Genomic DNA, 15,118 nt, shown 5'->3' with positions numbered 1-15,118 from the left:
TCTTGCATGCATCCCAACACTTTTATCTATTGCACTGCAGTGGTTGAGGCCCGAGGAGCAATTTCTTCCCAACAAATCTGTATCTTCCATGGTACAATTCTGTGACTGAGCTGCCATTTTGACTGCTTCTCTCCACTTTAGCCTGAGCACAAATGAAATAATGCTTTTTGTTTGTTGCTCCTGTTGCACATCTCCATGGTTCTCCCACTTGACTGAGATTCCTCCTCTGACAACCATCCATCCAGTGGGTAGCAGTGGCACTGCTCAGGAAGGGACTCAAAATGGAGGCACACAACCATTTTACCACAGAATGCACTTGTTGTGTGGTAAAATTCTCTTTACCACTCGGGAGGATAATGCAGCCCTCCAGTTACCACGTATGCTATAGGTTACATATATGTAAATTAGTAAATTAGCCATTCATAAAGGGCCATCTCTAATGGAAGAGCAAGGCTCTTTTCCTCCTACCTTCTCCATGTGGTGTGCTCTCGCCTTGTTTTTCAGTGTTCATATCTACTGGACTTAGTCTGGTACAAAGCAGATAGAAATAGCATCCATTGGTTTCACTAGATGCTCAATCAAGCCCACTGAACTCAAGTATATTTCTCCTTTTTATGTTTGTTCACTTGATGTAGATTATAAACTGGAGGGATTATGTCCCAAAGATCCTTGGCCCAGAAGCCACTGAGGCCTACCTTCCTCCATACTCTGGTTACGACGAGTCTGTTGACCCCCGTATCTCCAATGTCTTTGCCACAGCTGCATTTCGCTTTGCCCACGTCACCATCAATCCTTTCCTCTCCCGTCTGGATGAAAACTTTGAGGAGAATCCCAATCACCCCAGCATATCTCTTCATCAGTCATTCTTCTCCCCATGGAGGATCATCGAGGAAGGTACAGAACTGGCAACACATGAGATGGGAGCGGATGGAAAGGGCATGTTGTCTTTGGTGACATCATTTATCAAGTTACACAGTGTTAGTCCCATTGAACCCAGATCTGCCCCAGAGACCAGCAATGTTTAGGGCAAGGGTGGGAAACCTGTGGCCCTCCAGATGTTTCCCCAACTCTCATCAGCCACAGCCAGCATGACCAGTGGTCAGGGATGATGGGAGATGAAGTCCAGCAACATCTGGAGGACCAGTGGTTCCCCATTCCTCATCTAAGAACTATTGTACTCAGTGCTGAGTAAATCATGTTTTTGAGTGTCTGAATTCCAGAAGTGTGGCTGCCTTATTAATCCGTTGCAGCAAAATCAACTAGAAGTTCCTGCAGTAGGACCTTAATATTTTTATTGTGGCTTGAGCCTATAGCAGACTTCATTGAATGTATGCGATAAAACAGGCCTAGGGAAGCCTGTCACAATGCGTTTGGGGGCCTTGACAGTGGCGTAGCGTGGGGGGTGCCAGGGGGGCCGGCCGCACCGGGCGCAACATCTGGGGGGGCGCGCTCGCTGCCTCCGGAGTCGCCGAAGAGCCTCGGGCGCAGGCTGTAGCAGAGCCCCATGTCTCGTGGAACCGACGAGCTGTGCGCGCGCCCGGGCTGAAGGCGTCCGGCAGGCAGCGGCTCTCAGCCCCGCGCGTCAGGGCCGCGGAGGACGTGCCAGGCAGCCCCTCCTCACAGCCCCGCCTCCGCTGCTGCTGCTGCAGCTGCTGGGCCATGTTGCATTTTCCTCGCCTCTCTGCCCCCCTCCTCCTCCGGGCAAGCGGCGTGGTTTGGGCGGCAGCGCCAGCAGCAACTCGACTCAGATCGGCAGGTTAGGGGTTGGGGGGGGCGCAAATTACTTGCCTTGCCCCGGGTTAGGGGGCGCAAATTACTTGCCTTGCCCCGGGTGCTGACAACTCACGCTACGCCGCTGGGCCTTGAGATCCTTCTGGTGACAGGAATCTTGTAAGGGAGTGACAAGGCTGTCATAGGGTTACCACCTTTATTCATTCTAAAAACAGCCTGAAACAATATGTTATTTAAATAAAGTGTTTGTACTTTTTCTTTTTAAGCCTCTGCTGTTGTTGAGGAATTTGAGGGAATGTGAGACTGAGTGGCATCCTTTACATATGGCCAGGAATGGTCCTGTGGAGAGCAGCGAGAGAGAATTGTTTTCAGGGTTACAACATTCAGAGATGCTGGAAAGAAATGCGCACCATTTATGTTAGGCTTAAAAATCCCCAGGGTTTCTGCTTATAGACATTCCACCTCTGAGTTATGTGAATATAGTCAGCCACAGGGTTCAACCTACGGTGCTTTGTCGTGTCAGTAGAGTGCAGCTTGTTTCTGTGCCTCCCTGGGCCTTGTGGGAGGAGGCCATCTTTCAGCCATCCTGTGGCACCACCCCATATCGCCATTGCTTGTCCTAGAAACTGGGGCAAATGTAACACAGACAAGGGGAGGAGCTTTATGGTGCAACACATGAAAAGGGCCCCTGCTAAGCTGATCGTCATGAATGCCTTGCCCTCAAAACACCTGCATGTTGTATCTGGTGCTGAGAAGGCTGTGCACATGGATTATTAATAACAGTGCTTTCTACTGAATCGTCTGCTTCAGAATGCCAAATATTGTGTGAGAAGTTGCCCTAGAGCTTTGATATAAAGACTGAATGCTGGTTTGTTTTCGCTGGCTTTGAAGTTCTGTCACAAACTTTAGGAGGGATCGATCCAATCCTACGTGGAGAGATCTTCACCCTTGCAAAGCTCCAGACAGCCACTCAGATGATGCCAGAGGAGCTGACAGAGAAGCTGTTTCATCCCAAGAAGGCCCTGTCCCTTGACCTGGCAGCTCTGAACCTGCAAAGAGGCCGGGACCATGGACTGCTAGGTGTGTAACACTGCTGCAGGGGTAGAGGCAGGTGAGAGAAAAAAAGAGAGAGAGAGGTCATCAGAAGAAGAGGGCACCTCTCTCTAGAACTAACACTTGATGTTCTCTTCAAATGCCATTTTCTGGTGCTCGCTGCAGGTTACAACTCCTGGAGGAGGTTCTGCGGTCTCCCAGAGGCCCACACTTTCTCTGACTTGCAGCATATCCTCAACAGCACCTACCTGGCTCACAAACTACTCAAGCTGTATGGGACGCCTGAGAACATTGATGTCTGGATTGGGGCCATCGCAGAACCTCTCCTGCCTAGTGCCCGAGTGGGGGAACTGCTTGCTTGCTTGCTGGGAAGGCAGTTCCAGGCCCTGCGAGATGGTGACAGGTAGGGAATCTTTGAGGAATGTAGTCTTTGCAAATTCCGAGATAGAAACTTGCCTGATCTGTACCTCCCAGGCTAACGTGCAGGTCAGAACTTTGTTATCTGCTTACTGTAGCGCTTCTCAATTGTTTTGACACCGTTGTCAGCTATAAGGGTCAAAATAAGTTAGAAATGCATCCTCAGTTGTGTATTTAACTGCAAATTTGAAGTGGGCTTTCATTTACAAAAAGCCACAGAATAATGAGGAAATGGAATAGAAAGGATTTATGGGTGAACACATGTGGAAGTGACATGGATCAGAAACGGACTGATTCAGTTATTCCTAGCAAATGAAAGATGCAATCACTGAATAATGCACCCCCACCCCACATGTTCAGTGCAAATTAACAAGCACAGGGAGGGCGGTAGCCAACCATATCAGGACCACAGCAGGTAGTACAGGGTTAAAGTTCAGCCTACATAAACAGAAAATAAATAGATCCTTACCCTCAATGAGCTTACAATTTAAAATCTGCAGAAGGATGAAGGGTTCTTTGTTGTTTAGTCATTTAGTTGTGTCCGACTCTTCATGACCCCAAGGACCAGAGCACACCAGGCACTCCTGTCTTCTACTGCCTCCTGCTGTTTGGTCAAACTCATGTTGGTAGCTTCGAGAACACTGTCCAACCATCTCGTCCTCTGTCGTCCCCTTCTCCTTGTGCCCTCAATCTTTCCCAACATCAGGGTCTTTTCCAGGGAGTCTTCTCTTCTCATGAGGTGGCCAAAGTATTGGAGCCTCAGCTTCACGATCTGTGCTTCCAGTGAGCACTCAGGGCTAATTTCCTTAAGAATGGATGCATTTATCTTCTTGCAGTCCACGGGACTCTCAAGAGTCTCCTCCAGCACCATAATTCAAAAGCATCAATTCTTCGGCGATCAGCCTTCTTGATGGTCCAGCTCTCACTTCCATACATCACTACTGGGAAAACCATGGCTTTAACTATACTAAGTGTAGTGGGATGATTATTCAGCTGTATGAACACCCCCGCAGTCTGAAATGGTACAGCCAAGCCCGAAACACAGCTCTTTAGCCCCCTCTGTGAGAAGTACAAAACTAGACTGGAGATCGTGAAAGGGGTGGGATATATGCTTAGAGTTAATGGGTTTTTTTGCTGGACTGGTTTGCTGCCTGATCCTGGCAGACCATTCCACAAATAGGGTTCACTGTTCACTGTGGCATTAACGCCATCTACACAATCCACACGACTGACTTCTCGATTTCAAACTTGGGGCAGGGTGCAGGGTGAGGGAAAGATTCCTTCCTTCCTATACATTTCCTTATCTTCTGGCTACATTCAATAGCAGGAAGCACTGCAGGAAATAAATGAATTCAGCCAGATAAGGTATTCATGAACAGGCTTTTGCTCCCCCCGCCCTCTTTTCTTTTGCAGGTTCTGGTGGGAGAATGAAGGAGTGTTCACCCCTCGCCAGAGGGAAGAGCTAGCAAAGGTGACTTTGTTCCAGATCCTCTGCGACAACACCCACCTCCACCACCTCCCTGCGGACGTCTTCTCAACCAGTCACTTCCCAAGTGACTTTGTGTCTTGCAAGAGCTCCCAGATTCCAAGGGTGGACCTGGCCGCATGGAGGGAAGATTCAGCAGGTAGAACCTGGAGTGCCCACAACACAGAACACAGTTCACAGAGGGTTTGAAAGCCTGTTCTCAGCCACCTTCAGGAGCCTCAGGGATGGGAGGGGGGTGTATAACTTTTATATATACTGGTATATTGCATGCTTTCCTTTATGTAAACTGCCGTAGGATTTTTTTTACGGAAGGGTGGTAATCACCATGTTGTTACAGTAAGTGCCACACTTTTAACATTTCAAAAAAAAATAAATGTGCCAGTACTGCATACACTTGAGTACCCCCAGAAAAAAAGTGCTGATAATAAATATAAATTTATTACAGTTAGTACCTTTATAATAAAGCTAGTAATAAATTTGTAATACATCTGCCACAGCCCAGACATTTGTCACTGTGCCTGTGTAAACAGTAACTTGGGAAAGCTGGGTTTTGAAAAATTGTTAATTTCACACATAGGCAGTCATTGTCTGTTGTGTTCTGTGTGTTCACAACCAACTATGCACACACTGCCCTCCTTATCCAGAAGAAGTCCTCTCTTTGTTTTTCCCTTCTCCTCCCCTCCTACAATATTCACTCATTCCCATTTGGGAACATGGAACATTAAGAGGCCTGCATCTGGGAATTGGTTCCAGCACAGTGCATCTTTCAAACTGGTGCATTTCCTAGGAAGTCCTTCTGCTGTGTTCTTCTTCTCTCTCCACAGACACACTTTGTGGGCCGGTCCCTCTGGTTGAAGGCGCCCACTACGTCCAGTGTAAAGCCTCAGTGTTCTTTGAGTGCTGGCCTGGCTACATTCGGGAGGGTCCTTCCTCTATAACCTGCAATGTTGAGGACAGAGAGTGGAGCACTGTGTTGCCTGTTTGCCGAGGTAAGACCTACCATAGGAAGAGCCTTGGGGACTCATGTATAAAGTATGTCATGCTTTTTTAAAAAATAAAAATGATGCCACCCCTCTTCAGCCTCACTCCTTGCCACTTTTTACCTCACGCCCCTTTCCCACTTTTATTTGCAGCTTTGCTATCCCCTTCCCACCTAGATGTGTGACATACATTGCAGGCAGATTTCTTGTCAAATCTGTATGGATACACTTGTAAGACTTGGCCTTACAAGTGTCTCCATACACATGCTTGGCTTGCAACTCTGACGCTTGTGTGTTTTGGTGGTGGTCACGGAAACCTCTATCCAACTCCTCCAGGTCACACTGCTATTCATGCCCAGATCAAGAGACCCAAAGCCTTGTTGCATTTAAGAGGCCCTATAGCAATGCTTTTTAAAAGTGTATTGTTCTATTATTCGCCAATTATGTGAAACTTGAAATTTAGTATTTTGTGTGTGCTTAGAGGCCCCCTAGTAATCCGAGGCCCTAAACAGTGGCTTACTTAGTTTGTGTGTCAATCCAGCACTGCAACTGTGAAAAGGAGCATCTCCACCCCCATCATTCAGCCTGAAAACTGAGGTCCAGCTCCGAGGGCCTTCTGACAGGTCCCTCACTGTGAGAAGTGAGGTTACAGGGAACCAGGCAGAGGGCCTTCTCAGTAGCAGCGCCCACCCTGTGGAACACCCTCCCATCAGATGTCAAGGAAATAAAGAACTATCTGACTTTAGACATCTGAAGGCAACCCTGTTTAGGGAAGTTTTTAGTTTTGATGTTTTATCACATTTTTAATATTCTGTTGGGAGCCACACAATAAATTATTATTATTATTAAGTACAGAAGTCTATCTTTGATGAGAGGCTCAAATAAGGAGGCTCCAGAGATGCTAGTCCTATGTCAGGAAATGAGGAATTTTAGACATTTTCTTCCCGTGAGTTTCATTTTCTTCATTCATGCTGTAGGGACTGCTCTAAGCATTTCCTTTCTTTCTCTTTGCCCCCCACCCCCTTCTTGTCATTTTAGACATTGATGAATGTGAGCACAGCCAAGAGAATCCCTGCCCCTCTCTGCAGATTTGCGTGAACATTCCTGGGAGCTTCAGATGTGCCTGTCAGGGCTCCCTGATTCCGTCTCAGGATGGCACCACCTGCATTGGTAGGTTGGGTCGAGGGACCAGGCTGTGAGGAAGCCAGAAGGTCTAGCAAAGCCTGTGACCTCATTTCCTCCCTGGGAGAAGCCAACTGGAAGGGTTTGGGAAATGTCAGCCTCCTTATTCAAGCTGCGTTTCTCCGTTATCTCATTGCTTTGATTGCTCAGAGCAATCTTATACTTGGAACTAAAAGAGTCATTCCTGGAGTCTTCCTCCATCATAGGGGTGGTAAACTGTAGGCCTGGGGGGCCCCCAGCTTCTCTTTCTAGCCCTCAAGACTCTCCCCACACCACACATCTCCCCTTGAATGCTGATGATGCCTTTTGCTTGTCTGAAGGATAGAAATATATGCATTAGTGTGCACAGAAACAGGGGGGTTTTACTTTTGTTGCTCTGCCCACTTTTAAAAAGGTTAGATGAGGCTACTGGATCAGACCAATGTCCCACCTAGTCCAGCATCCTGTTCTCACAGTGGCCAACCAGATGCCTGTGGGAAACCCACAAGCAGGACCTGAGCCCAAGAGCCCTCTCCCCTCCTGTGGTTTCCAGAACTGGCATTCAGAAGCATTACTGCCTCCAACTGCGGAGGCCAGGCAGAGCCATCATGGCGCCAGTAGCCCTCTCTCTTCCATGAATTTGTCTAATCTTTTAAATCCACCTAGGTTGGTGACTATCGTTGCCTCCTGTGGGAAGCAGTTTAACTATGTGCTGCATGGATTAAGTACTTTTATCTTTCTCAAATCTTCCAACCTTCAGCCTCATTGGATGCCCATGAGATCTAGTGTTATGAGAGAAGACCTTTTCTCTATCCACTCTCTTCATGACATGCATACTTCTATAAACTTCCGTCATGTCACAGTGTGGTGTAGTGGTTAAGAGCTGTAGTCTCGTAATCTGGTGAACTGGGTTCGATTCCCCGCTCCTCCACATGCAGCTGCTGGGTGACCTTGGGCCAGTCACACTTCTCTGAAGTCTCTCAGCCCCACTCACCTCACAGAGTGTTTGTTGTGGGGGAGGAAGGGAAAGGAGAATGTTAGCCGCTTTGAGACTCCTTAAAGGGAGTGAAAGGCGGGATATCAAATCCAAACTCTTCTTCTTCTTCTTTCCTCTAAACTAAAAAGTCCCAAACACTGCAACCTTTCCTCACAGGGGAGTCGCCCTGTCCCCTTGGTCATTTTGGTTGCCCTTTTCTGAACCTCTTTCAACTCTATAATATCCTTTTTGAGGTGAGGTGACCAGAACCGTACAGTTTTCCAAAGGCAGTCGCACCACAGGTTCTGCAAGGCACGTGAGATCTGCCCTAAAAGAGCTGCTGTTTTCTGTCCTAGGGGGCCAAGGAGTCACTGTTACTTCATTGGCTGCAGCTGCAGCTATTGTGGCCGGAGCTATTTCTGTCATCGCTGTAGCTGTGGCACTGCATAGAAGGTATGGCTGAATTACACCTCTGGAAATGTTTTCTTCCTTTTAAAAAAAAGTATGTAGTCGCATTGGCCCACTTAGAGGGAAAAAGCCAAAGTGAAGTAATAGATTCAGTAGGACCGCTTTGTAATATTTTGGTTGGCCCTGTGAAGGTTTCTTGTGGCCTTTGGGTTTATTCTTTTTTCAATTTTCTGCTCACGTAACTTTTCCAAGTGACACAAATGGACCTCTGGCCTCTTCTGCTGTTTCGGGAAAGCAGAAGGGGTTTGTGCTTCCCCTCTCCATGTTTTGGGGATGTACATTCTCCCTAGTTTAGATGAATCCTTGAAGGCCAGCGAAGAGGATGGGAAAGTCATTGAATATTGCTGCAGCTTGCATCTACTTACACCCAATATTATTATTGTTTTTCTCCAAAAAACAATAAATTCCTAGTTACGGAAGTGTGTTTATATAGTGCAACCTGAGGTACAAAGCTATATGGAATGTCTGGTTGCCACCTGACTGCCACATCTCTCCTCCCCATCTGCACTTTGGTCACTTTTACTTAAAGAGGAGGGTTTTAAAAATCCCTGCTGCATCTCATTGGCTGGGGAACCAGAGCACAATGTAATCCACACCATGTGTCCTCAGATGTTACTGGAGAGACACATGGAGATATAAGCTGACTTCTGTGTGGAACAACACCTGTATGTTTCTCCTAATACGGAGATGTTCACTCCTAAGAGCAAGAGTGGAGTAAAGCAGCTGTGTGTAGAAATCCTTTGAATGGAACCTCAGAAAGTTTTATTGCCCTGATACAGTGATGGCTCTATTTCTAATACAATGGAGCTTGCTTTCTTTCTTTTTTCTATACCGCTTTTCATCCATAATACCATAATAACAATGGAAAACAACACCCCCTAAACACAGTTTAAAAGGCATTTTTTGCAATTATTTATTAAATTTCTAATCCTCCGAAAAGAGAAGGCTATGCACAAAACAAGTATTAAGACGCATCACAGTTCATTCTTCACTCATTTAAGTCATGAAATGCAGAGTGGCTCACTATACAACTACAGCTATCCGGAGGTGGGGACTCCTATTGACATTTGCTGTTTATTTGGTTGTTGTTTTTTTACTATTTACAAAGAGCTTTACCACTGCAAAATGTTTTACAGTTCTGTACATTTTGGATTAACTGCAAGTGTTCTCTTCTGAAATGCAGGGTTGCACTGCAGCTATAGGCTTGTTTGCCCCACCAAGTCAGTGGTGGGGCCCCTGTGGCTCTCCAAACATTGCCACACTGCAACTCCCATCACCCCTGACCATTAGTTATGCTGGTTGGGGCTGCTGTGGGTTGGAAATCCAACACCTAGTGCCCTGCCTTAATAGCACAACTATGAAACGTACTGTTATGATTCTTAGTTTCCCCTTTGTAACATTAAGGGCCAAGCCCAAAAGCCTATACCACCTTCAGCCCAGAGTGTGTTGTCCCATGCCTTCACCTCTGTGTGCATTAGTGACACCCACATCTATTATCTCTCCATGCCAGCACTTACAGCAGGGGCGGGGAAGCTGTGGTCCAACTCCCAACAGCCCTAGCCAGCAGCCTGGAATGATGGGAGCTGGACTCCAGCAGCATCCCAAGGGCAACAGAGTCTGCACCTCTGACTCACAAGTGTGTCTTTCCTCCTTTGGTAAAGATCTCTTCTTCCACAACAACTTCCTGCAGACTGAGCTGCTCCAAATGTGTAGCTGATTTGAGAACTGAAGATGGCCCCTGTTCTCTAGTCTCCAGCCCCATGCTGCTTGAAGAGCCTGCCCTGCCCCTTCAGCACTCATGACCATTTGTTTTGCTGTTTGCTTCCTAGGTGCTTCAGGAGCAAGGAGGAGGTCTCCCTTTCTAGAGATAGTCGCTGTCCCCAGGATTGTTCCAAAGAAGGCCAGAATCCTGACTCAAGTTAGCTCTCCCCAAATTCTCTTCCAGGCCTTGCATCTCAGGAACCCAAACCACTGTGGCTCTGAATTAGTATTATTTTCAAGATTAAAGATTTCTCAAATCATTCTTGCCAAATAATTTCTAGAGAATGCCCTTCCTCCCCATCTTTCTAGAGAGTTGCAAAGAAGATTTGACCACTGAAGATTGGTCAAACTTAGGGGCTTCGCTGGGTGCTCTGGGCACAGCCCATGGCATGATTGGAGGAGGGGGAGGCAGGTAGCCCTCTAGGACTGGCCCTAGGGAGAAGCCTATACTGGCAACACTTGGTTAGAAAATACCTGCAAATAGATTGGGGTCATATCAGGAGGGGGCTTTTTTATGAAAGGAAGCAATTTTCTCTCACCCAGATCAGAGTTTGCTTATCCCCATCAGGGTTCCAATGCACGTGCAGTATAGTATGTCCAGGAGGAAACTTGAAGCAGAAGAAATGGTTGGTGGGGAACTTGCAACATTCCCGATGCTGTTGGACTACAACTCCCATCATCCCTAACAGTTGGCCATACTGGTTGGGGCTGATGGGGGGTAAAGTCCGATGCCATCTGGAGAACCACATGTCCCATCTCAAGAGTTAAGCAGTGCCACATCTGTTGGTGCCATTCCTCTGTTCCAAAAGCAAACACCTGAGACTACTTATTTTTATACTGTCAATGTTGCATTACAAATGTCCACTCGTCTACTTTGCCCCTTGGCTGCTTGTCTAGCCACGAACAAGGCAAGACAGAAGTATCTGTGTTCGTTTGCCAGCTGGACCCAACAGGCCTTTGAAGTCTCAGCCTGAGCTTGGCAGTTCCTATCCTTGGTTAATTACCGCTTAATCTATTCAAGGCCCAGGTGGCAGGTAATCCTGACACAAACTGATGGTGATCCAAGCTTAGTGTGTACTAGAGTTAATTCTGGGCACACCTCTTCCCTACAGGAAGCTAAAATCATCTCATACTTAAGAATTAATCTTCGTAGGGGTTGAGGAGAGAAATACAATGAACTCTGCTTTGGAAATGTGCTGTTTATTTTGCAGCTGGAATACATGCAGGCTTCAAAAGGAATAAAACAGCCCAAAGGCAATAAGAACCAGCCTCACTGTCAGTACTGCAGTCTATTTATTAAATAGAGATCAGTATATTTTATTAAAATATGAACATGTGAGTAAGGAGATAATAATGCAGCCAAGAGAACAGCTCAGCAGTTGCCCCTTCCCGTAAGAGACAGGAAGCAAAACAGGTGCTTCCTCCAGCAGTTTGGAGAGAGTGGCTGTGAGTGGTGGATGAATTTAGAAAGCCAGGCTCTTCAATAAATTTATCATCATCGTTAGAATTGACGGGACTCCCACTTACAGCATCTGACCCATTAAACGGAGACCAAGGAGAGCCACGTGCAGACAACTTTGAGCACAGGCCGGACTCAATAGAAGGCAGCTTCCAATGTCATTACCTGCTTCCAGTAGAGTAGTGTCTGTTTACTGTAAGGAATTTCCAGATAGCACTCCTAATTTGCTGCAGCAAAAACCAGGGAGATAGTATTGGAAGTCTTTCTATGATATAAGAAATATGGCAACTAATAATTATGCTTATCAAGGTGTGGAGATGATGCGTGAGTGAATGCTTCTGCAGCAGAACTCTTTCTTGGAGAGGCACTGAGAGCTTGCCCATCACACTAAGCAAAGCCATGACTTAACATGAACATGCTGGTGCTTAGGCTTTGCTCCTTCCTGGGTTTTTTTTTAGTTCACTGTTGCATGGAGCTAAGCCAGAGTCTGGCTTAGCATGTCTTCAGTCCTGGGCTCTTCGCCTAGCTCAGAAGCCAAGTTTTGTCCTATGATTACAGATTGCAGCTAAGGGCATGAGACCTTACTCAGGATCCCACAAAGGCCAAACCTTGGCTTAATTGCTATCGCATGTGGACCTAAGAAGTCTAGGGAGGAGCAAAGCAGGTGCGAGCTCTTCTCAGGGAGCCATCACGTTCAAGTGGTCATGGTAAGTCAGTCTGTGGCTTGCCATAATGTGCAAAGCAGCATGTAGACTATCATTAACCAGGAGCTGGCCTGGTTTGATCATTTGTAGAAGACTCCAACTCCCATTAGCTCCAGCCAGCATGGCCAATAGGCAAGGATGATGGGTGCTGTAGTCCAGCAGTATCTGGAGGGTCACAGCTTGCCATGTGGAGCATAGTATGGGAATCCTCTCTTACTGAATAAAGGATTTAATGTTCGCAGTGAAATTAGCTGTAGGAAATAAGGGATAAACCCCTCCATAAATGCAGACAAGGAAATGGGAAGCAGGTCAAGGTACTAGGAATTCTGCCATTTCAAGATTTGCTGGGTGTAAACCTGCTTAGCAGTTCACCATCCCTGCAGAGGTGAGGAGCAGAAGGCCCCACGGCTGAGAGCAAAGTCAAGAGGATCCCTTGAGAAGCTGTCCTTTCACTTATGACAAGCCTTGTCTAAAGCAGGAAGAGGCAAGTGTTGTTGCAACGTTTTCTCCTGTAAGCATAAATTCCAATAATATTTTCTCCCAGATACATCTTTGGGGAGAATAGCTTTTTAAGTTACATATATATATATTTATATATATTTACTATAATCCTTAGCATGCAAGTGCTACTACATGTGATCAAGATGAAATCAAGCCCTGGACCACTGAGCAGCCAAGTGGCAGGGAACCCACAATTCTCCTCCAACCATCGAGGTCTAATAGGACAGCCACTTACCTGTAATACTAAGGAGATACTGCACTCAAAAGGAAAGGAAAGAAAGAAAAGGCATTTACTTCAATGATACCAAAAAGTGCTCTCCATTGCACACAATCCCAAAAGGCAGGCGATTCTTTCCTATGAAAGCAGATATGGTGTTCCTCCTCCAGGGAGTGGAATTGGGATTGCCAGTCACAAGATCACACAAAGCCAGGCATACAGTGCAGGCATCAAGGGGCAACCAGCAGCACTGGGGTGTTCAAGACGTTTTAGCACCAGCCGGTAGTTTCTGCCTAATGGAACCAGAGGTGATGATGCAACCACTCGCTATGGCCAAGATGATTTAAATGTACTTCATTGTATTTATAGTGAGATGCTCTGGCCATGGATGCTGTCAGGGCTTCACGGATACCAGGGTTCACCGTTGAAGCTCTGTTCTCAGTGCCAGAGCTCATCTGTGGAATATAGCATAGTGAGTGCTTTCCAGCATGGGCAGAGCGCCTCCCCTTCACTACTGAGCAGCCACCAGCCAGCCTCCCATTTGCCTGGGAATAGGAGGAAATGGCTCTCAGGGCAGAGGATGCTGCTTCCAGCTAGAGCACAACCCTAGCTGCTCCCATTTTAGAAATCAGGCACAGCATCCAAAAGATAAGCCTCATTCTCCCCTTCCCATTAAAAAAAATTCATATCAAAAGCTAAGTGAGGAAGACTTTTCACTTCTGTCAACATTCAACAGGTCTTCCAACTCTGATTTACAATTTCAGAATCAAGTGTGGTTCTCTTTTTTACAGTACCAAAACAATTCAGGGGCCAAGATTTATTTGTATCACTTGAATCCAAATATTATCCCCATCCTCCCCCCCCCTTAAAAAAAATATACATGCAGGATGTACACGAGGGGTAGTGAACTTGGTGTCCCCCAGTCTGTTGTTGGACTCCAACTCCCATCATCCTTCACCATAGGCTGTTTCCTAGGGATGATGAGAGGTGCAGCCCAAAACCTATGGAGGGTGCTAGGTTGGGGAAGGCTGAGCTGTACAAACCCCAAAATTGTGCCAGGATATTCAAGATGTGAAGTCCTTCTTAAGCTCCAACGTGAATGAAGCAAAAGAGAGAATGTTTCATACAAGAGTCTATAATACTGTCAAGGCAGACGCAAGCACCAAATGGGAAGCTGGAGCGGAGCTGAAATGTGTTGCACAAAATACCACAAGAGTGTCGTTTAGACAGCAACAAAGCACAGTGAAGGAGCCTGTGGGGAGGAGGGTGTCAGCTGAGGACAGCTGCTCCCTAGAAAACTAATGTGGCAGCAGCCAACTCTCTGGCCTGTAGAGTGGGAGCAAAAGCATCTGCGGTCTTGCGCAGCTGACCTCAATGTGGTTGTGGGCCACTGCCTGTTATGCAACTTCCCCACTTTTACATCACAAGCGAGGCTCCAGCCAGAGTTTTGGCCTAGAACAGATGCCTGCCTACACAGAGCAAGGTATCGGATCTGTCACACAACCAAACGGCAAACCCTGAGCTATGAATAGAAATCAGCCCCCGGCTGATTCTTGCGGGCTCCTCAGGAGGAGAGCTGCCTGGGAAACAACTGGAAGAACACACACGTAGAGGCCATCAAACAAGGCCACCGTACAGCACTGACACCCTCGTGCGCAGTCACGGTTGGAGTTGGCAGCTGCGTGGAAGAGTCCAAATCTCTCTCTCTCTCTCTGTTGTGCGGGAATGCCCAGCTACATTTGCATTGCAGAGCAGCAAGCAGATAATGAGCCCAAGGGCCAGCCATGGCCTCAGAACCTGCAGAAGCAGATCTTTGAAGAAGACTTGATATATAATGGCTGTGGAATGCATAGAGACAGGGGAAGGGAGGAGTCCAGAGACAACTTCATTCAGTTGAGCCACAGAAGGGCTGGTCCCTTGGCCACTCCGCATCGGGCTAAGCACTGTCAGGAAGCTCTGCAGATAATGCAATGGGGAAATCTGTGCTTCTTATCTCTTCAGTTTACACCAGGCAGCTTCAGTTTATATCCTGCCAGCACCAGGAGATGTGCTGGGTCAAGCCCTCTAGCTGCCTGGCGGAGTAGTGGTAAGGTGATGCCCTTCCAGAGTGCCAGTCCGCAGCTACATCTCACTGGGGAAGAACCCCAGCTTAGCTATGGACATTTCCTTTCTGAGACGCATGATTTCCCAGTACATCAATTCCA

General features: G+C 47.1%; 2 protein-coding genes across 6 annotated transcripts in view; one reads left to right on the top strand and one right to left on the bottom strand.

The window, feature by feature from the left end:
- LOC308486174 (eosinophil peroxidase-like) overlaps positions 1 to 11,297 on the top strand; it is a 26,193-nt gene extending 14,896 nt beyond the window's left edge. Inside the window, exons 10-17 of the mRNA XM_081022563.1 lie at positions 636 to 894; positions 2,641 to 2,811; positions 2,950 to 3,187; positions 4,615 to 4,826; positions 5,512 to 5,676; positions 6,706 to 6,837; positions 8,161 to 8,257; positions 10,102 to 11,297. Coding sequence (XP_080878689.1) covers positions 636 to 894; positions 2,641 to 2,811; positions 2,950 to 3,187; positions 4,615 to 4,826; positions 5,512 to 5,676; positions 6,706 to 6,837; positions 8,161 to 8,257; positions 10,102 to 10,195 — 1,368 coding nt within the window. The 3' untranslated portion in view covers positions 10,196 to 11,297. The remainder of the gene's footprint in view (positions 1 to 635; positions 895 to 2,640; positions 2,812 to 2,949; positions 3,188 to 4,614; positions 4,827 to 5,511; positions 5,677 to 6,705; positions 6,838 to 8,160; positions 8,258 to 10,101) is intronic.
- The window catches only part of RAB3IL1 (RAB3A interacting protein like 1), a 30,517-nt gene continuing 26,616 nt past the window's right edge, over positions 11,218 to 15,118 (bottom strand). For all 5 annotated transcript variants that reach the window (XM_081022575.1, XM_081022574.1, XM_081022576.1 and 2 more), the window contains one exon: positions 11,218 to 15,118. In XM_081022575.1, coding sequence (XP_080878701.1) covers positions 15,036 to 15,118 — 83 coding nt within the window. In that variant the 3' untranslated portion in view covers positions 11,218 to 15,035.

The sequence above is a fragment of the Podarcis pityusensis genome (assembly GCF_964106645.2).
Source record: "Podarcis pityusensis genome assembly, chromosome: 1".
NCBI lineage: Eukaryota > Metazoa > Chordata > Lepidosauria > Squamata > Lacertidae > Podarcis > Podarcis pityusensis.
The sequence above is the reverse complement of the archived record's forward strand: the minus strand, read 5'-3'. Positions and strand labels throughout refer to the sequence as shown.